The 22644-nt window shown below is 40.3% G+C and overlaps 1 protein-coding gene across 2 annotated transcripts in view; it reads right to left on the bottom strand.

Annotated features, from left to right (window-relative positions):
• Positions 1-617: 617 nt before the first annotated feature.
• GALNT1 (polypeptide N-acetylgalactosaminyltransferase 1) overlaps positions 618-22644 on the bottom strand; it is a 234267-nt gene continuing 212240 nt past the window's right edge. For both annotated transcript variants that reach the window (XM_089689075.1, XM_089689074.1), the window contains one exon: positions 618-1814. In XM_089689075.1, coding sequence (XP_089545201.1) covers positions 1668-1814 — 147 coding nt within the window. In that variant the 3' untranslated portion in view covers positions 618-1667. The remainder of the gene's footprint in view (positions 1815-22644) is intronic.

Genomic DNA, 22644 nt, shown 5'->3' with positions numbered 1-22644 from the left:
GTTTGGTCATGGATAAGGAAGAATCAGCTGTGTCTGTCAATGAACGTAAGAGAAAAGCTTTTTTGTTTATAGTTTCTATTTACATTTGTAAATAGATGGCCAGAAATATATATAAAATCAATTAACTGCTTATTTTACCACTGCAAGCTTATGGACAGAGCTTTGCAACTTCAGTGGAAAACAAGCTCTATAGAATCCTTATCCTATACCACATATTCCTGCAAAATTTATTGAGCAAGTATGCCAAACGCAATGTCTGATAGCTGATAGCCACTACTGAGGATACATCTGAAATCTAAATAAAAAAAACATTTCTAATTCAAATGTATAGTTTGAGTGAATCTTATGCATTTGTTTGGTAGTTCTAGGAGTACTTCCTAAAAACGAATGGTAATTTCCCATTTAAATTCTTTTGCAATCCATTCTGAAAGCTGGAGATATTAATGCACACCTAGGGGTGTGCCTTTCAATATGCGTACACATCAGTAAATATCTTTCACTTCATTTTCCATATGCAATACAAATTTGTTCAGAAATTCTTAAAGAACAATGTTTCAGGTGAAAAAAGTCTCTCAAGCAATCCCCTCATTTTGTTTTTATTGAACAACAACACTGTGTTGGCTAGAACAAACTAGATTTATTGCTGTGTAAAAAAAAATGTACAGTAGTATGAATCCTCGGCATTACAATCAGTCACTTTAAAACTGCTTTTATCATTTGATTGTGGAAATTCTTTCTTCTTTCTAAACTCTTCAGAAAAACAGAGACTCAATACATTAGATGACACAACACTTATGTTGCATGGTTATTATTAATCCTGCATTTTAGAAGGCAAGGTGAACAGACATCATTATGGACCTTGGTCAGTACCCCAAAAACAGAAAGAAAAACAAAAAATTTAAAAAGAAAAACAAACATTGAAAAAAGTTCCCTACCCACATCTCGGCATCTCTCCTTTAAAAATTAACATAATTCCAATCATGAAAAATAGATTCTTTCCTTTACTAGAACACAACTGAAATAAGATTTTTTTTATTGGTTATTGTTGCACCAAAGGTAAAAAAAAAAAAAAATCTACATATAAATCTGATATTTTATTACAAATTGTACTTTTGATATATGTGTTTATCTTATCCGTTGAACCCTGTTTATCACACATAAAAACAATGTGAGATGTTATTTGGAATTGCAGTTGTTCATCTTGTACATTCTTTACTCTGAAGATGATGACTGATACACAGTCCACAGAAGGTCACAGTTGCTTGGCATACACCTTCTGATTCATGTGTGTGGTACAGATGTGCAAGCGGACTGTACCGATATGCAGTTCTCCTGGGGACCAATGCCTAAATAGTTTGCACTGGATAAGTTCTCTTAGATAATTCCTTGATGAGGGAAATGTTTCCTTCTTGTAAACTTCAATGTGCACAGTTCTGACACAAAGTATACCATTTTACATCCTCATAGAGGTGGGCAGTTCTGCAGCTACTAAAAAACCAAGAGCTAGTCTTGCGCTGATATGTGCTCCTGGTCTGTACTTACAGGTGCAGAAAACAGTCTCCTTCTCTGGACACACAAGGATGTGCAATTCACATGTGCAGAGGTAGCGCAGTCAATTCATTTTGTTAAATTGTATTAATTTTTCCATTGTGTTTGCCAAAGATATTTTAAAAGTTTTCTGGCAGAGTGACGTTACGCAAGAGCCACTGCTGAGAGCGGCTGCCATTGCAGTCTCTAATGCTGGGGACTTGACTGTCTTCTTCTGCTGCTTTGTCCAGACACTGGTTGCTGTTTACATGGACTAATGTTAATTTCTGCAAAAAAAAAAAAAAAGAAATATATTACTATGTGAAACCCATTTCAGAACTCTTTGTCTCCAGCTAAATCATTATATGAAAACAGGTCAATATTTCTCAATGAAAAATCCCAGTTTACATTACCTTACTTGCTATTGTTTTTTTATGGACAATAGATCTAATATTCAACAGGCGAGGGCTCCTATTGCTTTTTCCTCTGGTAAACTTGCACTGGATGAATCTGACGTGGAACAATATTTTCTAATAATTTGGATCATTTTTTTTTTCATTCATACTGATGTTTTTATTTTTTTAACATATTTGGATTTCTTTTTTTATTTCTAATATATATATATATATATATATATATTTTTTTTTTTTCAATCATTGATCAACAGAAAAAAAGATCTTTTTTTTAAAGTGTAAACATTGCTGCAAAATGATATACAATTAATTACAATGGATAGCACAGATTTCAAACATATATGCCCCCTTTCATATGACACCGCTTAATTACTACTGGTACAAACCATTATTTTCCAAAGTCACATAATTAGTGAAAAGGAGATCACCTGTGTGTAGTCAAGGGGTTTCAAGCAAATGTAGTATAAATACAAGTGTACCTGGATGGTCCAACTTATGAGTTAGTATAATTCCACACAAAAGTTACACCATGAAAGCAAAACCAAACAGGTTAGTGAAAAGCACAAATCTGGGCATGCTTGAAGGGATTTGTGTATTTAGTATAAAATCCTTTTCTAGAGTAGTTTATTGAGAGAATAAAATTAATCTCACAGCCATGTTCAACTTCACAAGTGTACCACCACTTTATTTTAGCCAAATAACTATTTCACTCACTACAAGCATTTCTGCTGGTCTAAGGCCTCATACATATGGGCCATGCATGTCATGTGTTTAGATCAGCATTTTAAAAGCACTATTCAGAGGCCTATAAAAAAGAAAAATCAACAAATCTGAGTTTATAGAGGAGCTTGCACACGTACATGCACAAAGCATGTGCACACGTACTATATGAGCATAAATCTATTCCAATGACCAGAATAAATCAATATTTTGGCCAGCAGAATGCATTTACGCTCAACACCATATACTTGTGAAAGTATGTACATACACAACAACAGAGGCATTTTGCCTTTCAAGTTCTGGCAGAAAGAATGCAGCATGAATTTATATGCCTGTGTGCATGGGACTTCCTTAGACCCGGATAAACATTAGTCTAAGTGTTTGTGGGGAATTCAAGAGCTGGTCTGGCAAAGTATAAAATGGGTGTTAGATCTGTGAAGATGAATAGTGAGACAGCACATAGGAAAAGATTGGTGTAAAAGATTGAAATACAGTTCCTTGGGGAAACACCTGATTACAACTCCTACCTCTAGGTGGTTAGACACTAGGAAAAATCATAGGCAAATCTAGCAGTAATGCATACACCATAGTAAAAGAAAAAATCCATTCTAGGTATGGGAAATGGAAAAAAAAAGCTGCACACACTATGTTAGATATAACATAATACAAAATCGTAAGGCAAAAATTGTTACGCTAATTTTCCCAAAAAAGTGCAATCCACAAGATTTAAGCTATTTGAATGTGATAAAACATAGTGCCACACAGTGAAAAATACAATATAATATAAATTGAGTAGTGAAGCAAAACTACAGTTTTGTAAACAAACAGATTAGCTACCAGAGGAAAGTATTTTATGGCAAGTACCTTCATTTTCCAGCATTCATAAAAGGAGATTCCAAAAAGCAATCCACAAGTGAGAGGTGGAAAATTTTTACAAAGGCAACCCTTAAAGATCCTGGTGTGACCAAAACACATCTTCACCTGTAGAATCTTGTGTTCGAAACAGGCATCAAACAATGCTGCAACATCCATAAGAATAATTTTGATGAACATGTGGATTAAGGACCAGGTTGTTGCATAGCAAAACAGATGCCCGGTGCTGAAGGGCCATAAATGAGCTTATTATTCTGGATTAAAGAGCAGGGACAGGGCACCTGTCCTTTTTAAAATGTACAAGTCTACAAAATTATATAATGAATCCAGCAGGAGATGACAGAGCTATATCCTATGCATAGACTGTTTTGGGATGACAAAACTAAGGGAAGCAAGAGAAACCCAGAAAGACCACATCATATCAAAAAAGTGAAGAGCAATGGACAGATTGATGAGATATGGACAAAAAGGGTGGTAAGACCATGTCCTCTCTAACATTACAGGTGGACATGGCTCTAGGCAAATAGGATGGCTCCATGACAAACTGGAGAAAACTGAAAAACTGAGCGGCAGAAACGATCCTGGGATAAAGACCGAAAGCCTCATACCATCTATAATCGCTTTCTAGTTTCAGCGATACATCGGGAGAGAATGCTTACAAGCACAGAGCAAGATGGTAATTGTCTCCTCTGACAGACTGCTCATTTTTACTCCCTGGACTACAATAGCATAACAGTTAAAGCCAGAGAAAAACAGGATAGAGGATGAGATCCTAGGACAGAAGATCTGACCGAACAGAAGTCACGTTGGAACCAGAGGTCACGAGCACATGCAACCTGAAGAACTAGTTCAGAGTAATAGGGTCTTTTGGAAGTCCGGAACTTTTAAAATGAAGGGAATCCCTTCTGACTTTAACAAGTCAGAGATTATGGTGACCATGGGGTGATCAGAACATCTGATGTGTATGCTAGAGTGTTGATGCACTGCCAACTCAAAAGTCTGCCTGCCAGTTTTACACTCCAAATGTGTAAACCACCAAAAGGACATGGCATTTCTCTCAGCAGTAGAAGTAATCCATCTCTTGCGCTGATGCTTTATTTCTTGTTCCTTCTTGATCGGCAATATACGCTACCACTGTGGTATTGCACTGTATTCTCTTCTACTTCAGATGCTACACCAAGAAGGATTTCTGATGAAATGAAATCCCCCCCCAAACCTTCAAAGAGAATGTAGGATGAACTGCAAACTGCTCTGCAAGTCATTGCAGCCTTGATAGATCATCGAGAAAGGCAATATACAGTACTTTTGGTTCTCAGCTTTGCCAACATTGTTGGGGACTAAAATGCTCCTAATAACCGTGGAAGCTTTGGCTAGCAGGAAGGGTAATACCACAATATATAAGTGTTGACCGTTTTCTGCAATGTGCACATATTGTTTATGCAAGAAAACAGAAAGATAAGCACAATGGATATCCAAGGATATCCACCTAGGTCATGAATTGTGCTTGTTGCAGGGAAGCCACTTTAATACTTCTGCTGCCAGGCCCTGCGCTTCACTTTTAAACTCAGGTGGCCAGACCATTTTTGAAGTTTTTCCATTTTTTAAAAATGTTTTCCTTACAGCTTTCGGTTTGGAAAAGACCCCACAAACCATACATTTTCGGAAAGTAAATGACCTGTAGAATAAAAAAAAACTTTTTTTTAGACCCTGCAATAGTTTAGCAATTTGCTATTTTCATTAAAAATACACTAAAATTATAGTGGCTACATGCATGTCAAAACTTAAAAAAATTCTTGCTAAATCCCTACTAAATATAACAGCTAAAACTGTATTGTATAACAATTGCATAACAAATATTTTAAAATTTTAAATTAAGCCTTTTAATGAAATGGTGAAAACGAAATGTGCGCAAAACTGTAAATAAAAACAATTTACTCTAAAAAGGTTATCATTTTTCACATATAGCTTTCAGAATTTGTAAGAGACCCCTTTAACCATACATTTTCTAAAAGCACGTGACCTATAGAATAAAAAAAAGTGCTTATTTTTTAGGCACAATAGCTGCACAAATGTTTAGCAAATAGCTATTTTCACAAAAAAAAACCCCAAACCCCACTAAAATCATTATTAGTGGACAAACAACATAACTTACAAAATTCCTGGGCCTCGTTCACATGGGTGTACTAAAGTGTATGTCCATGGAGGGCTGTGTTAACCCACATGGGTATGCCCAGGTGTTCCGTGCATACCCATGCAATGGACAACCGCGTGGGTGCACAAACAAACTGAACGCAGTGTGAGCTCAGGGACATTATTATTATTATACAGTATTTATATAGCGCCAAAGGGTTTGCTCAGCGCTGTCATGCACCCAGATCCAAATGGATGTCAATTTGGAAGCAACGGTTATGTTTGTGCAGAAACCACATCCTAAATTACATCAATGGGACTGCAGGCACAGGGATGCACAGAACACCTATACTTCCCTGTGCAGGTAAACAAGGCCTTGCAGGGGTGTATGCTGTAGTATGCTCTGTGTGAACAAGGCCTTACTACATTTGTCTGTTTTTATTTTATTTTTTTACAATTTTCTTTTTTTGGGGGGGGGGGGGTCTCTGGTGGGATAGGAGAGGTCTAAACAGACCCCAGATGTCCATTTTTTGACACAGTGAAAAGGACTGAAGACCTTCCCTTTCTCTGCAGCCTGAGCTGCACTATACTTGGATGAATAGGAGTCTATATACAGACTCCTATTCATTCACGAAACAATGTTTACTATTACCAGTGATGAATGGGCACAGGAGCAATCAGTAGGGATTGCTCACTATGTGCATTCAAGGAAAGGAATGGAGCTGGTAAACACATGTTTACCAACCCCCTCCCCTTCCCCACACACTGCTCTCCATCCTGACAGCTTTGGTTTGCCCCAGCAGAGACTGCAACTGGCGACAGGGGGAAAAGGGAGAGATGGCTAGCAGCACAGTACAGAGGGGGTGCCCAGCATTGGGTGAGTGGTGAAACGACTCGAGAAGGGGGTGTTGGAACAGCCTCCCGAGTGGTGGATTTCTATATTGTATTTTGTGGTGGCTCCACTGCAGCATCTAAAGCTGGCAGGAGAGCACGGAGGGAAGCTGGCAGCTTCAGGGAAGCCACCATCAATAGATGCTGGTGGGATTGGTGGAGGGGGGTATTGGTGCTGTGAGGACTGATGCAGGAGGGTAGGGTGAACTAGAGAGGCAGCAGGGGGTGCCATTTCATCCATGGCAGGGTGAAGCGGCTGAGGAATGTCAGAGGTGGCAGCAGTGGCGGGTGTTGCCACATTTTTGTTCAATACCTCTGATCAGTGTTTTGTCATCATTGATCAAGACTATTGGTTTGTTCAGCAGAGTCTGTTGAACAGTTCTGATATAAGTTCATGGTCACTGAAGTGCGTATGGACTTGGTCAGCTGAAAGCAGTGCTGTAGGGTCCGTATTGAATTGGTAGTGAAAAGGTTAAACAAATTACCTTTAGAAGTTATAGTGATAGATTAAGTCATTAAGCACCTTGAGTTAAGAAAAGGTCTGACTAATCCCTATTTTCATGTACTCTGAACAGGTATGAATAAAAACCTTTTCTAAGTTCCTGATTGGGAGCTATCACTCACTAGGCAACTAGAACCTGAACTGTCTTCAAAGGCAAAAAAAAAAAGAGAGGTATGACAGAAACTATCTTGTGTCCTTTCAATACCACTTTCATTACTGTGGCATGAAAAATGTTGTGGAATCAGAAATTGGTGAACATCAGCAGTCTTTCCCCCACTCCATTGTACATGGCAGTGGTGGACCTTCATGCAAGTTTGTCAGAAGACTCACTGCTTAGCCACCCAGGCTGGTCTCTATGTGGACTGAGGCTTGAATCTGGCAGAGGATCAGAAGAATCCTCCTGGCAGAAATAACATTGCTTGCACAAATTAAAGGAAGGTGTGCCCTTTAGGGCAGAAGACTGGTATTAAGATTTTTGGGAAGATGTACAGTGGATATAAAAAGTCTACACACCCCTCTTAAAATGTCAGGTTTCTGTAATGTAACAAATTGAGAAAAATAAATAATTTCAGAACTTTTTCCCCCTTTAATGTAACCTATAAACTGTACAACTCAATTGAACAACAAACTGAAATCTTTTAGGTGGAGGGAAGTAAAAATAAAAAAACTAAAATTAACATGGTTGCATAAGTGTGCACACCCTTAAACTAATACTTTGTATAGAAGCACCTTTTGATTTTATTACAGCATTCAGTCTTTTTGGGTAGGAGTCTATCAGCATGGCACATCTTGACTTGGCAATATTTGCCCACTTTTCCTTGCAAACGCACTCCAAATCTGTCAGATTGCGGGGGCATCTCCTGTGCGCAGCCCTCTTCAGATCAACCCACAGATTTTCAAATCGTATTCAGGTCTGGGCTCTGGCTGGGCCATTCCAAAATTTTAATCTTCTTCTGGTGAAGCCATTGCTTTGTTGATCTGGATGTATGCTTTGGGTCATGCTGAAAGATGAAGTTCCTCTTCATGTTTAGTTTTCTAGCAGAAGCCTGAAGGTTTTGTGCCAATATTGACTGGTATTTTGAACTGTTCATAATTCCCTCTACCTTGACGAAGACCCCAGTTCCAGCTGAAGAAAAACAGCCCCAAAGCATGATGCTGCCACCGCCATGCTTCACTGTGGGCATGGTGTTCTTTTGGGGTGTGCAGTGTTGTTTTTGTGCCAAACATATCTTTAGGAATTATGGTCAAAAAGTTCAATCTTGGTTTCATCAGACCATAACACATTTTCCCACATGCTTTTGGGAGACTTCAGATGTGTTTTTGCAAAATTTAGCCGGGCTTGGATGTTTTTCTTCTTAAGAAAAGGCTTCCGTCTTGCCACTCTACCCCATAGCCCAGACATATGAAGAATACAGGAGATTGTTGTCGTATGGACCACACAGCCAGTACTTGCCAGATATTCCTGCAGCTCCATGGTGTATCTAATGCCTTGGAAATTCTTTTGTACCCTTATCCTGACTGATACCTTTTACCAATGAGATCCCTTTTATGCTTTGGAAGCTCTCTGCGGACCATGGCTTTTGCTGTAGAATGCGACTAAGAAAATGTAAGGCAAGACCTACTAATACAGCTGAACTTTATTTGGAGTTAATCAGAGGCACTTTAAATGACAGGTGTGTATTGACTCCTATTTAACATAATTTTGAATGCAGTTGCTTTATTCTGAACGCAGCTACATCCCCAGTTATAAGAGGGTGTGCACACTTATGCAACCCCCAAGAATTCAGTTTGTTTTTCAATTGAGTTGTACAGTTTATAGGTCACATTAAAAGTGGAAAACGTTCTGAAATTATTTCTGTCTCATTTTTTACATCACAGAAACCTGACATTTTAACAGGGGTGTGTAGAATTTTTATATCCACTGCATGTTCTCTCCAGTGGTATGCCTGGTGATAGTGCCCATAGATGCCTCGAAAAGCCTTTCTCCTGTAAAAACAGGGCTGGACCAGGGATCTTTTAGCTGTCTGGTCTGCAGACCAATATTCTAGCCAAATAACCCTCCAAAATACCACTGTTGCCAAGCTGATGCAGGGGCTACCACTTGTTCTGTGTCAAGAGACATTATAGACAAACTGGCTCAGATAAGGCTGTTTGCACCAACTGATCATTTATGGTGATTTAAAGTCGGGGAAACCCATCAGATAACAGGTTCTGATGAAGTGCTCACTCTCAATCTTTCACTGCCTGGAAAACCTAGTTGGCAAAAAAAGTCCCAGACCATTATACAGATGGGTTCATTCATTGTTGGTGCCATCCACTTCTTTACCAAGTCAAATAATTTCTGGATGTTAGGCCTTTCTTCCCACTCTCCTTAAGATTCTACAGAACTACCAAAATCAGCCTGTCTATAGCTTCTAAATGATGAGAGGATCTATCTTTTGAACTGTGCACAGTGGTCAAGGCTCTTAGTGATGCAGGCAAGGCAACATGCTTTAACAACTTGAAATTGCCCCCAAGCCTATTCTGACACTTCTCTCCATGTAATAATCTTTTTTTTTTGCTGGAAAACTAATTTAGAAAATTATATATATATATATATATATATATATATATATATATATATATATATATATATATATATATACACAGTGGGGCAAAAAAGTATTTAGTCAGCCACCAATTGTGCAAGTCCCACTTAAAAAGATGAGAGAGGCCTGTAATTGGCATCATAGGTAGACCTCAACTGAGAGACAAAATGAGAAAAAAAATCCAGACAATCACATTGGCTGATTTGGAAAGAATTTATTTGCAAATTATGGTGGAAAATAAGTATTTGGTCACCTACAAACAAGCAAGATTTCTGGCTCTCACAGACCTGTACCTTTTTCTTTAAGAGGCTCCTCTGTCCTGCACTCATTACCTGTATCAATGGCACCTGTTTGAACTTGTTATCAGTATAAAAGACACCTGTCCACAACCTCAAAGTGTCACACTCCAAACTCCATTATGGGGAAGACCAAAGAGCTGTCGAAGGACACCAGAAACAAAATTGTAGACCTGCACCAGGCTGGGAAGACTGAATCTGCAATAGGCAAGCAGCTTGGTGTGAATAAATCAACTGTGGGAGCAATAATTTGAAAATGGAAGACATACAAGACCACTGATAATCTCCCTCGATCTGGGGCTCCACGCAAGATCTCACCCCGTGGGGTCAAAATGATCACAAGAACAGTGAGCAAAAATCCCAGGACCACACGGGGGGACCGAGTGAATGACCTGCAGAGAGCTGGGACCAACGTAACAAAGGCTACCATCAGTAACACACTATGCTGCCAGGGACTCAGATCCTGCATTGCCAGACATGTCCCGCTGCTTAAGCCAGTACATGTTTGGGCCCGTCTGAAGTTTGCTAGAGAGCATTTGGATGATCCAGAAGAGGATTGGGAGAATGTCATATGGTCAGATGACACCAAAATAGAACTGTTTGGTAGAAACACAACTCGTTGTGTTTGGAGGAGAGAGAATGCTGAGTTGCATCCAAAGAACACCATACCTACTGTGAAGCATGGGGATGGCAACATCATGCTTTGGGGCTGTTTCTCCGCAAAGGGACCAGGGCGACTGATCCATGTACAGGACAGAATGAATGGGGCCATGTATCGTGAGATTTTGAGTGCAAACCTCCTTCCATCAGCAAGGGCATTGAAGACGAAACGTGGCTGGGTCTTCCAACATGACAATGATCCCAAACATACCTCCCGGGCAATGAAGGAGTGGCTTCGTAAGAAGCATTTCAAGGTCCTGGAGTGGCCTAGCCAGTCTCCAGATCTCAACCCCATAGAAAACCTTTGGAGGGAGTTTAAGTCCGTGTTGCCCAGCGACAGCCCCAAAACATCACTGCTCTACAGCAGATCTGCATGAAGGAATGGGCCAACATACCAGCAACAGTGTGTGCCAACCTTGTGAAGACTTACAGGAAACATTTGACTTCTGTCATTGCCAACAAAGGATATATAACAAAGTATTGAGATTAACTTTTGATATTGACCAAATACTTATTTTCCACCATAATTTGCAAATAAATGCTTTCCAAATCAGCCAATGTGATCGTCTGGATTTTTTTTCTCATTTTGTCTCTCATAGTTGAGGTCTACCTATGATGCCAATTACAGGCCTCTCTCATCTTTTTAAGTGGGAGAACTTGCACAATTGGTGGCTGAATAAATACTTTTTTGCCCCACTGTATATATATATATATATATATATATATATATATATATATATATATATATATAGAGGTGCTAGAGAATAAAATGATTGGTGCTGCAATTTTTAATGTCACACAATATCTGTGCAAAGTTTTTTCAAACGTAATTTTTTGGGAAAGGTTTAACGAGTTTTAACCGCTTCCATACCGGGCACTTTTACCCCCTTCCTGCCCAGGCCATTTTTCAGGTTTCAGCGCTCTCACACTTTGGTTACAGTGTCGTATGGCCACGCAATTGTCACTCAAACTAAAATTTTATAATTTTCTTCACACAACTAGAGCTTTCTTTTGGTGGTATTTAAGCAACACTGGGGATTTTATTTTTTGCTAAATTAACAAAAAAAGACCGAAAATTTTGAAAAAACAAACACATTTTTCTTTGTTTCTGTTATAAAAGTTTGCAAATAAATAATTGTTCTTCATAAATTTAGGCCGAGATGTATTCTGCTACATGTCTTTGGTGAAAATAGCCCAAATTAGGATGTATTTGTTAGTTTGTAGGAAAGTTATAGAGTTCACAAACTATGGTATATATCTGAATATTGATCAATCCTGAAGTACTGACGGGCAATCTAATTTTTTGAGGTCCAAGAATGTCAGGATAGTACAGATATCCCCCAAATGACCCTTTTTTGCAAAGTAGACAGTCCAACGTATTTCATAAGAGGCATGGCGAGTTTTTTGAAGTTGTACTTTTTTTGTCATAATTTTCCGGAAAATTAAAAAAAATTTAAAAAATGATTTTCACAATTTTTTTTTTTACATACTGTCACCAGTGCAGTACAGCGTCATCATATAACTGGCATGGCGGTGATCAGGGACACTGACTAGTGACAGTATGAAAAAAAAAAATTATAATTTTTGTTTTTATTAGTTTACATTTTTTATTAAATTTTCTTCTCTTTTTTTAAGATTTGTTTTTTCATATTTCACTATGACCAAAGTAGCATAATGTTACCATAGCAACATTGTACTACTTTAGGAAGAGAAGAGTATTTTTTTTTTTTTTTACACAATTTGCTTATAGCAAAGAATTACTTTGCTATAAGCAAGCATTTACCTGAATGACATCGATTCATTCAGGGTTTTTTTTTTGTGCTTAGCTGTGATTTGGCCATGGCTAATCACATGACACAGCTGGGCTGTGATTAGCCCAGCTTGTGCATGTGATCGCTGTGACCATTCACAGCTGGACACACTAGAATACAATGGGTGGCATGAAAGGAAGCCATCCATTGTATACAACTGTCATGTGACCTGCTGTGATTGGTCATGGAAATGATTGGTACTGGAAATGTGGTCGATACACAGATCTGTCATCGGCCGTGTCCAAGGTACACGGCCGGTGACAGATCGTGCCGCAGAGTGGCCCTGCGGGCAGGCAAACTAGGCATGCCTGAAGGGACACCATATGGCGTCCACCTGGAGGGACGAGCTGCTCGCCCGGCCACCTTTGTGCTATTGGCCGGGCGGGAACTGGTTAATGCAAAAAAACAAAATATAATACCCAATTGTTTGGTAAAATATAAAAGATGATGTAATGCCGCTTAAATAGCTACCAAACGTGATGTTTTAAAACTGCGCGCGCCCATGCAACTGTGACAAACTACGCAAATATTATTATTGCCAATGCTTTAAAAGCCTTTACAGGTTATCACTGTACACAGGTCTGGTGCTAGAATTACTGCCGTTGATCTGAAGTTCTCGTGATGCCTCACGTGTGGTGCGACTGCTGTTTATGTGTCAACATGGGACCAAATGTGTGCATTTGCCTTTGCATGCGAACACGGGGATGGGGGCACCTTAAATATTTTTTTTACACTATCATAGGGAAATATCCCCTATGATAGCATTAGGCAGTGACAGGTCCTCTTTACTGAGAAATCTGGGTTCTATTAAACCCCAGATCTCTCCTCTGCCCTTCAAAGCTTCAGATCATACCAAGATCTGTAAAATCCAATGCTTTTTTCAAACCCCCAAGGATTTGTTTACATCCCCTCCCGCTGCTTGCAAAAACCATCCAACAGCTAATTAGCCACTAGGATTAAATGCTCATACATGTATATGGACCCAGCCTCTTCCGGGTTCAGCGTACTGCCTGCTAAGCCTGTCTCTGGCTACAGCACAATTTTGTCACCAGATCACAGCCAATGATTTATGGCTGAGACATGCTAACTGGATGCAGCCAATCACAGCACAAAGTCCTGTGTTTTCAAACACACAGGGCCCTGTACGCAGATCAGTGATCTGGCTATGCAGAGAGAAAAAACAGCCAGATCTCTTGGTAAAAACAGCACATATTACAGTTGGTAGGCACACAGTTAACCCTTAAAGTTAGCCCCCTCCCAGCCAGCATCATTAATACTGTGACAGTGTACAGTATATCTGATCACTGTATTAGCGTCGCTATGTCAGTGTACCTTCGAGTGAGGGTCTATTAGCACCAGATTGGCAGCCACACTATTACAGTCCCACTATGAGTCACTGATCACCGCCATTACTAGTATAACGTCATAGCTGTGTAGAATCCTGCATGTATATATATATATATATATATATATATATACATACATACATACACACACTGTATATACATACACACACACACATATATATATATGTGTGTGTTTATTGTGGCAGTGTGAGGCCATGCCACTGTGTGATTAGACAGTTTACGCCAGATTTTGTAAGAGGCAAGCACACTAATGGCACAGGTGTGTGCGGGCTCTCTCTGGTTACTGCAGTTCTGGATCGGAAAATTCAATCCTGTGTCCAGGTTTTGCTAGATCTGGAGTACACAGCTGTGAGGTGTCACTATATATTCGGGTCTGAGAACAGCTCAGGGCTCCCAGTTGGAATCTGCTCTCAGTGGGGGAGACAGAAGGTCTCGAAGGGTCAAAGGACCCAGCCAGAAGCTAAGAGACAGAGGGCTCAGTTCCAACAGTCAGGTCAGCTCCTATCAGGATGTCAGGAGAACCCCATCTCTAGGCCAGTGGTATGCCTTACAGCAAGGCAATGTATCTAAAGGCTTGAGAGCCAAGTACCAGGTAAGGTACTGCAAGTGAAGCTGAGTGAGCTTATGAGGCAGGTGGCTCAGCATTTTCCAGTGTATGAATTTCTGTTCAAGTTGGAGAAGATCCCCTGCATCGGAAATCATTCATTTGTGAACTTTAGCCTTCTTAAAAAAAAAAAAAAAAGTGTGCTACCAAGCCCTTTAATAGTTTCTGTCTGCTGTGAACTCACTAAAACAATATATCTATCATGAGAGCCAACTACCCCATGTCACATATGGTGGAGGATTTGGTGTGAAAACTGATGGTGGAAGCCAGGTCTTCGCTCCAACAGTGAGTCCATGTCAGGAACCGTTGGCTATTTGTGGAAGTGAAGCCAGACATTGTGTGCTGCAGGTGGTGTACCTGTGAAGGAAAGGAAAAGGTTCTGCTGTGAACAGTGTTATAAGTTGCTGTGTGCAGCAGCTGATGTAATTGCAGTGATGTCTGCATGGAGAAGTGTATTGTCTTGCAAGTCTTAAAGAGACAATACGCCAACATTTTCTTGATCTGCTAAAAAAAACTGCAAAAAAGTTGTTTTGTGCCTGACTACTGAGATGGGGTGCTCAAAGTATAAAAAAGGAAGCAAGGTTTGCTGAAATGAGAGACAGAGCTCTTTGATTGGAGGGGTTGTTACCATCAGGACAAGCCCCATACTTGCCTGAAAGGAGTTTGCCAAGGCAGGAGAGTATGCCACTGCGTGAGTCTGCTGTGGACTGGTTCAAGAGGCATTTGGCTGCATTAGAGCAAGTGGAAAAAGAAAGCAAGGAGAAACTGATGGGAGCGGTTGCCCATGGCAACAAAGGGGAAATCTGTTTTGCTGACTTTATACAGTCTATTTTGCCTTTTGAACACGTTCTGGACTTTTTGGATGAGTTTGCGATGATTGTTTCCTACAGAGGGTGGCAAACAGGCCACTGGGCTGAATTGGTGCACCTGTTTTTGACAGAAGAGTACCAATGGGTGCACCGATTGATGGGTCATGACCGAGATGACTATGACAGACACCTAGAAGCAGTCCAGTCCAAAGAGTGGTGGAAAATTTCTGCGGGGAGAATGGGGTCTCCCAAAGGCAACAGGAGAAAGTTTGGGTGCAGGAAGGAAGAGCTACAGTGGCGATGTGGCTCAAATTTTCAGGGAAGATGTTTTTGCAAAAGGATCTATTGTCATCCCTGGCAACCATGGAGAAGTTTGTTCCGCCTGCAGGGGGTGGCACAGAGCACAAAAAAAATGGTGGTTCCATCTTACTGCTACATATGTGAATTACTCAGCCCAGGAAAGAGGGCACAGTATCCAGCATCATGCAAGGGGTATGACCATGTGTTTGGGTCTGCCGTTACCCCTGGCAACAGGGAATCTGTTTTGCCTGTAGGAGTTGTTGGAGAGTCCAAGGTGGCCGCAATGTTGTCCGGTGACCATGTGAGGGCCTTAGCCTGTGATAGCACAGCAGAGAAGGGACAATGCCCTCAACTGAAGAGTACAACCCCAACTGGAATGGTAAAACTGTTCCTGTTACATGTGTGAGACAGACTAAGTATGTGTTTAATGCTGGTGAAGTGGTGGCAAGGCCAGTGAGGAGATCTGCTTCCAAAAAAAGACTTGCTGTGTAGTGGGGATCCATGGGTTAATGCTGAACCCCCAGCAAGATTGAGGACTGATATGGACTTGTCGTCATGCATTTTTATGTGTAGCAGGGAGACAAGTAGTAAAACTAAATGTGATGATGTGTTGCTTGGAGAAGCACGGGAAATCCTTAATTTGTGAATGTTTGCCTTCTTTTAAATAAAAATGGGCTACCAAGCCCATAAAAATAGTTCTCTCTGCCATGGACTCACTAAAACACCACATCTACCATGACAGCCAACTACCCCATGTCTATATATTTTATATGTATATTACACATAGACACACACAAACCAATTTTGTAGATGCTAAAACTTTCACACAAACCAATTAATATAATGGGATTTTTTTTAAATCAAAGACATGTAGCAGGATACATTTTAGTCTAAATTCATGAAGAAATTTGACTATTTGATGTTTTTATTGGATATGTTTTATAACAAAGTAGAAAATACATATTTTTTTTAAATTTTCTGTCTTTTTTCATTTATATAATAAAAAATCTAGTAATAATCAAATACCACCAAAAGAAAGTTCTATTTCTGTGAAAAAAATACAAATATAATGTGTGTATAGTGCTGCCTGACTGCACAAATGCCAGTTAAAGTAGCACAGTGCTGGATAGCAAAAAAGGCCCTGGTCATGAGGTCATGGGTGAAAAAAACTTCTGCAGGTTAAGTGTGTTGCATGACTGCACAAATGCCAGTTAAAGTAGCACAGTAGCACTGTGCTCAATAGCAAAAAAGGCCCTGGTTATGAGGTCATGGGGGTAAAACCTTCAGGAGATTAAGTAGGTAAGTGAAATTCTGGGGAATAAGAGAATTTCCTGGACCGCTCAAAGCCCTGGCATGATGCTGAGACCTAGTCTAGCACCCTAGTCAATTGCAATAGGAAACTCTTCAGAGGGAAAGGGAAGGCAATTGCTGGCAATCAAAAATATTATCTGCAACCACACAAATGAGAGGCAGCACGTTGAGTTGCACAAAGAAGGCTCTGACGTGACTCAGTTTGACATGACTAAACTTGAGGATGCAAAGGTCACAAAAAATGCAGAACAGGCTGCACAGGTGCGCTTGAACAGCATGGTAGCCTGGACTCTTTCTGGTGCCAGATATACTGATACAAATTGTATTCCTTTAGATTTGCCACAAATAAAGCTGGCCACAAGCTTTCCACCTGAACTCTTGCGGTAGCAGAGGGATGAAACATGAATGTCGCCCTTCTGCCATTGGGGAGGTATTAAGCTGCCAGGTTTGTCCAAGTGTACCTTACAGATATACAGTGCTCAGCATAAATGAGTACATCCCTTTTGAAAAGTAAGAGTTTAATCAATATCTCAATGAACACAAGAACAGTTTCCAAAATTTTGACAAAACTGAGTTTTATAGAACATTTTTTAGCTCATTACATGAAAGTAAGGTTAATAGTATAACCTAGAATGCAAAATCTTCAGTTTTACTCAAATTAGTTGATGCCAAAAGGAATACACCCCACAACAACGACTACATCTAGTATTTTGTATGACCTCCATGATTTTACAAATCATGGAGGTCATACAAAATACTAGATGTAGTCGTTTTTGTTGTGGGGTGTATTCCTTTTGGCATCAACTAATTTGAGTAAAACTGAAGATTTCTTCAAGTCTTCTAGGCATGGAATGAACAAGTTGGCGACATATTGCAACATCTATCCTTTTCCATTCTTCAAGAACGACCTCTTTTATAGCCTGGATGCTGGATAGAGAGTGATGCCCAACTTGTCTCTTCAGAATTCCCCATAGGCGTTTGACTGGGTTCAGATCAGGAGACATACTTGGCCACTTAATTACCTTCTCCCTGTTCTTCTTCAGAAATGCAACAGTGGCCTTAGATGTGTGTTTTGGATCATTGTCATGTTGGAAAAGTGCACGAAGACCAAGGGCACGGAGTGATGGTAGCATCTTCTTTCAATATAGAGCAGTAGATCTGTGAATTCATGATATCATCAATGAAATGCAGCCCCACAGGAGGACACTGCCACCACCTTTGCAACACCATACAGTTTTGAAGCAATCAGTTCCAAAAACATTTAGCTTGGTCTCATCACTCCAGAGTACAGAATCCCAGTAGTCTTTTTCAGCATGGGCCCTGGCAAATTCTAGGCAGGCTTTTTTGTGCATGGGCTTTATGAGAGGCTTCCTTCGTGGATGACACCCATGTATACCATTACTCTGCAGTGTACGCCGTATTGTGTCACGGAAACAATCACCCCAGTTTGGCTTTCTACTTCTTTACCTAACTGCAGTGAACTTGCATAGTGATTTTCTTCAACCCTTTTCATCAGAACACGCTCATGTCGAGGTGTTAACTTCCGTGGATGGCCTGTACATCTCTGTGAGATGGTTGCATTTCCATCTTTGTTACATTTTTGTATCACGTTTGCTACAGTATTCTAATAAGTAAAGCTTTGCTGATCTTCTTGTAGCCTTCACCTTTCTTGTGCAAAGAAATTATTTTCTTTCTCAGGCCTCTTCTCTTTTTCTCAGGATATTTCTCTTCCATGTGGTGCCATTGCTGACAGCATGAAATGGGAATTGGTTTTCTTTATTACGCCCTTTTATAATCAACTGTCTGCTGGACATCTGTTTAATGAATTAGACTCACCTGTAGCTGAATTCTTGGTAATTAGGATTTTGTCTAAAATTTTGCTTTGCTCCTAAGACTTTCATTGGGGTGTATTCATTTTTGCAACATGGTCTTGAATGAATTTGTTAGGGATAAATACTTTTTTGTGTGTGCAAATCTACAAATGCAGGCCATTAATTGCAAACAAGATTTGTTGGAGTATTTTGTAGTATAGTGTCCCATAGAAAATGTTGATTCTGAAGGGAAAGTAAAGGTTTTCTGCCAAATCTGTTTGAGTGGACTCAGTTATGCGGATCACTATATGCAATCGCCAAAAAACTCCTAGTGGTGCAGTCTCACAAGTTGTTGTGTCCACAGAACAGGCAGAGGTTCTCTTGGAGCAGTTTCTTGCTAGGGATGGGAGGGGGATGTGTGAAGGAAAACAAAACTGTAAAGCCCACAGGGCTACAATACATAATTACTATTGAAAACCCTGCCCAATTCTGGTAAGCATGCACAAAGAAGAGGTTCCCTCAGGAAACCGTACAGAGAGGAAAAGGCTCACAGTACTTGCTTTTTGGAAAAAAAAAAAGGTTGGTGAAGATAGTGGGAACAGCAGTAAAAATTGAACGCAATATTTAACAAAATGTTCCAATGTAAATTGGGCAAAAAGGAGTTAAAAATAACCTTTCCAGTGCTTATAGGCCCTTAGAAGACATAGCAGAGACCTCTGTAAACAGCTTATCACCAAGGAGGAGAATCCTCAGTGAATATCTGCAATCCAGGGGTCTGCTATAACACTGCGCTGATGTGAAGCAGCTCCGTTGACTATCTGAGATCCAGCAGTTCAGCATGATACATTGAGAGCAGGGTGATAGTTCAGTGTACAGTTGTGTCCAAAATTATTCAACCCCCAATGCTGTAAAGGGGTTTAGGGACTATAGTGTACATTTGGAATTGTATTCAGAATCAAATCCTACAAGGACGTTGTAACTACCCAAATGCAACTAAAATGACATCAATTGTTTATGTAATACAGTAGTAAATGGTTCTTATGTGGTTTCTTCATTGCCACAATTATTCAACCCCTTAAAGACTACCACTCTGAAGAACAGAGGTTCATACAGGTGCTTTCCATCAGGTATTGAAAACACCTGTGGATGTCACCGAGCAGCAATCAAGCATAATAAGCACCAATTAGGCAGCTTTAAAATGACTGTGATACTCAGCTCCTTCTAGACATTTACTGGTGTGGTTACAAACATGGTGAAGGCAAGAGAATGGTCCAGGAAGACAAGAGAAGAGGTGATTTCTCTTCACAGGAAGGGCAATGGCTATAAGAAGATTGCAAAGATGTTAAACATACCAAGAGACACCTTAGGAAGCATCATTCGCAAATTCAAGGCAAAGGGCACTGTTGAAACGCTACCTGGTCGTGGCAGAAAGAAGATGCTGACTTCGACTGCTGTGCGCTACCTGAAGCGTAGAGTGGAGAGAAGTCCCCGTGTGACTGCTGAGGAACTGAGAAAAGATTTGTCAGATGTGGGTACAGAAGTTTCAGCCCAGACAATAAGACGCACACTGCGTAATGAAGGCCTCCGTGCCAGAACTCCCAGGCGTACCCCCTTGCTGTCTCCAAAGAATAAGAAGAGTCGACTGCAGTATGCCAAAAGCCATGTGGACAAACCACAAAAGTTGTGGGATAGTGTTCTGTGGACTGATGAAACAAAATTAGAACTGTTTGGGCCCATGGATCAACGCTATGTTTGGAGGAGGAAGAACAAGGCCTATGATGAAAAGAACACCTTGCCTACTGTGAAGCATGGTGGAGGGTCAATCATGCTTTGGGGCTGTTTTGCTTCTGCAGGTACAGGGAAGCTTCAGCGTGTGCAAGGTACCATGAATTCTCTTCAGTACCAGGAGATATTGGATGGAAACGTGATGCAGTCCGTCACACACCTGAGGCTTGGGAGACGTTGGACCTTTCAACAGGACAATGATCCCAAGCATACCTCCAAGTCCACTAGAGCATGGTTGCAGAGGAAAGGCTGGAACATTTTGGAGTGGCCATCGCAGTCACCAGACTTAAATCCGATTGAGAACCTCTGGTGGGACTTAAAGAAAGCAGTTGCAGTGCGCAAGCCTAAGAATGTGACTGAACTGGAGGCCTTTGCCCATGAAGAATGGGCGAAGATACCCGTAGATCGCTGCAAGACACTTGTGTCAAGCTATGCTTCACGTTTAAAAGCTGTTATAACTGTAAAAGGATGCTGTACTAAGTACTAAGATTGAATGTCACTTGGGGGTTGAATAAAACTGATAATGCTGTGAGCACAGAAAAGACATTTGTGGTTATTTCATTATAACTGTTATGTTATATTTGTCTGACCTACAAGTGCCTCTTTAATGTAAATGTAAGCAAGATGACTGAATGATCAAAAGCAATGTCAAACTGGCCAAAACACTCAATTTCAGTGGGGGTTGAATAATTTTGGACACAACTGTATATCCGAATATGAGTGTCCAATATGAATACAGAGTCTGAAAATGGTCACTGCAGGTAAATGGCCAGACCTGGGGGTCTGCTGTGATACAGAGAAGCAGGTCAGCAGCTATTAATAGAAGAATCTTCAGCTCTAAAATTTTGCTTCAGCAGAGCTAGAGACTGCAAGGGACAATAATTGAAAGTGAATGCATTTGTAATATGCACAGGTATTGTCACAGGTTGTGCCTTTGTCTTAGTGTAGTGTCAAACCACCACACCACCAAGTGACCTATGCTAACTCTGAAGAACCTAAAGTGGTTGTAAACCCCTACATATACCCAGTGAAGTGACTAACCTCAAGTGATAAACAGAGGTAAAACAAATCATCTTACATAAGTTGTACCTGTTTATTTGCACCCACTTTTGCTGTAGTTCGTTCCAATTACACACAGATCAAAGTATTTTTTCTTAGCTCTAACAGCAGGGGCTGCGGATCTGACGTCTCACAAACACAGCAGAGCTACAGCACAGAGATCCCTGATATCTGAAGGAAAGGGACACTCCCCTTTACACAGGCTCATAGAAAAATACACAGAGCTAAGGCTATGACTTGATGGCTGTGTGCTGGAGGGGAAATGAGGGCAGGCCATCTCCCGCTAAGCTATTATGTCTGGAAAAAGGAACTCTAAAGGGCGCACTCTGAGTGCAGTATTAGAATCACAAAGCATTTCATAGAGACTTATTTAAACAGACTTGAAGATGTAATTGCAGCCAAATGTGCATCTTTATATAGTGCAAACAATATGCCCAGAGGTTTATAATATAATATCTGAACTAGCACCATTAAATGCAGCGGCAAACCTGTAATTAAGTGTTCTTGCATGGCAAGACCACTTACTGTTATCTCACATATATATTCTTATTATAGCCAAATTTACCACCCTAACTCCTCCCACAGTTTTTACACTACATAGACAGTAATATACCGAAACGTGCGGATTGTTCCCGATTGGTGTGCTATTACTTTGTGGAACGTTTCCCTATATGGTTCACGAAATATCGGCATTTTTGTGGTGAAATTGGTCCCATAGGAATGAATGGAGGAATGTTCACAACTAGAGTGTGAGCTGACAAAAGCTAGAGTGTGAGCTGAAAAATCAGGACATGATTTCTAAACTGCCATCACTCCCTCATTTTCAAGCCCACCTACACAAATCTTATATCAAAACGTTCAGCTATCCCTGCTGCCACTAAAAATGTTCACGGCTAAGCCATAGTCCTGATAGTTTTCAGAATATGACCATTTGTTTGCAACTCATGCCGCCCATTGGCATTCATTGAAACTCCACTCTAGCCACCTCAAATTTGAAGGGTAGTTTCTAAACTGCGACTGTGCCTTCATTTTTAATATTTCAGAGACATAATATGCATCAAAATGTAGCCGCCTTGTAGCAGTACATCTGTAAAGGGGCAGCGGGTAAGTGGTTAATAATAAAAAAATAAAAAAAATAAAAAAAATAAAAATAAAAATAAATAAATATATATATATATATATATATA

This window comes from Staurois parvus, unplaced genomic scaffold (assembly GCF_062004578.1).
Source record: "Staurois parvus isolate SC_StPar_1 unplaced genomic scaffold, SC_StPar_1.0 ptg000468l, whole genome shotgun sequence".
NCBI lineage: Eukaryota > Metazoa > Chordata > Amphibia > Anura > Ranidae > Staurois > Staurois parvus.
This window is presented reverse-complemented; position numbering and strand designations above follow the sequence as displayed.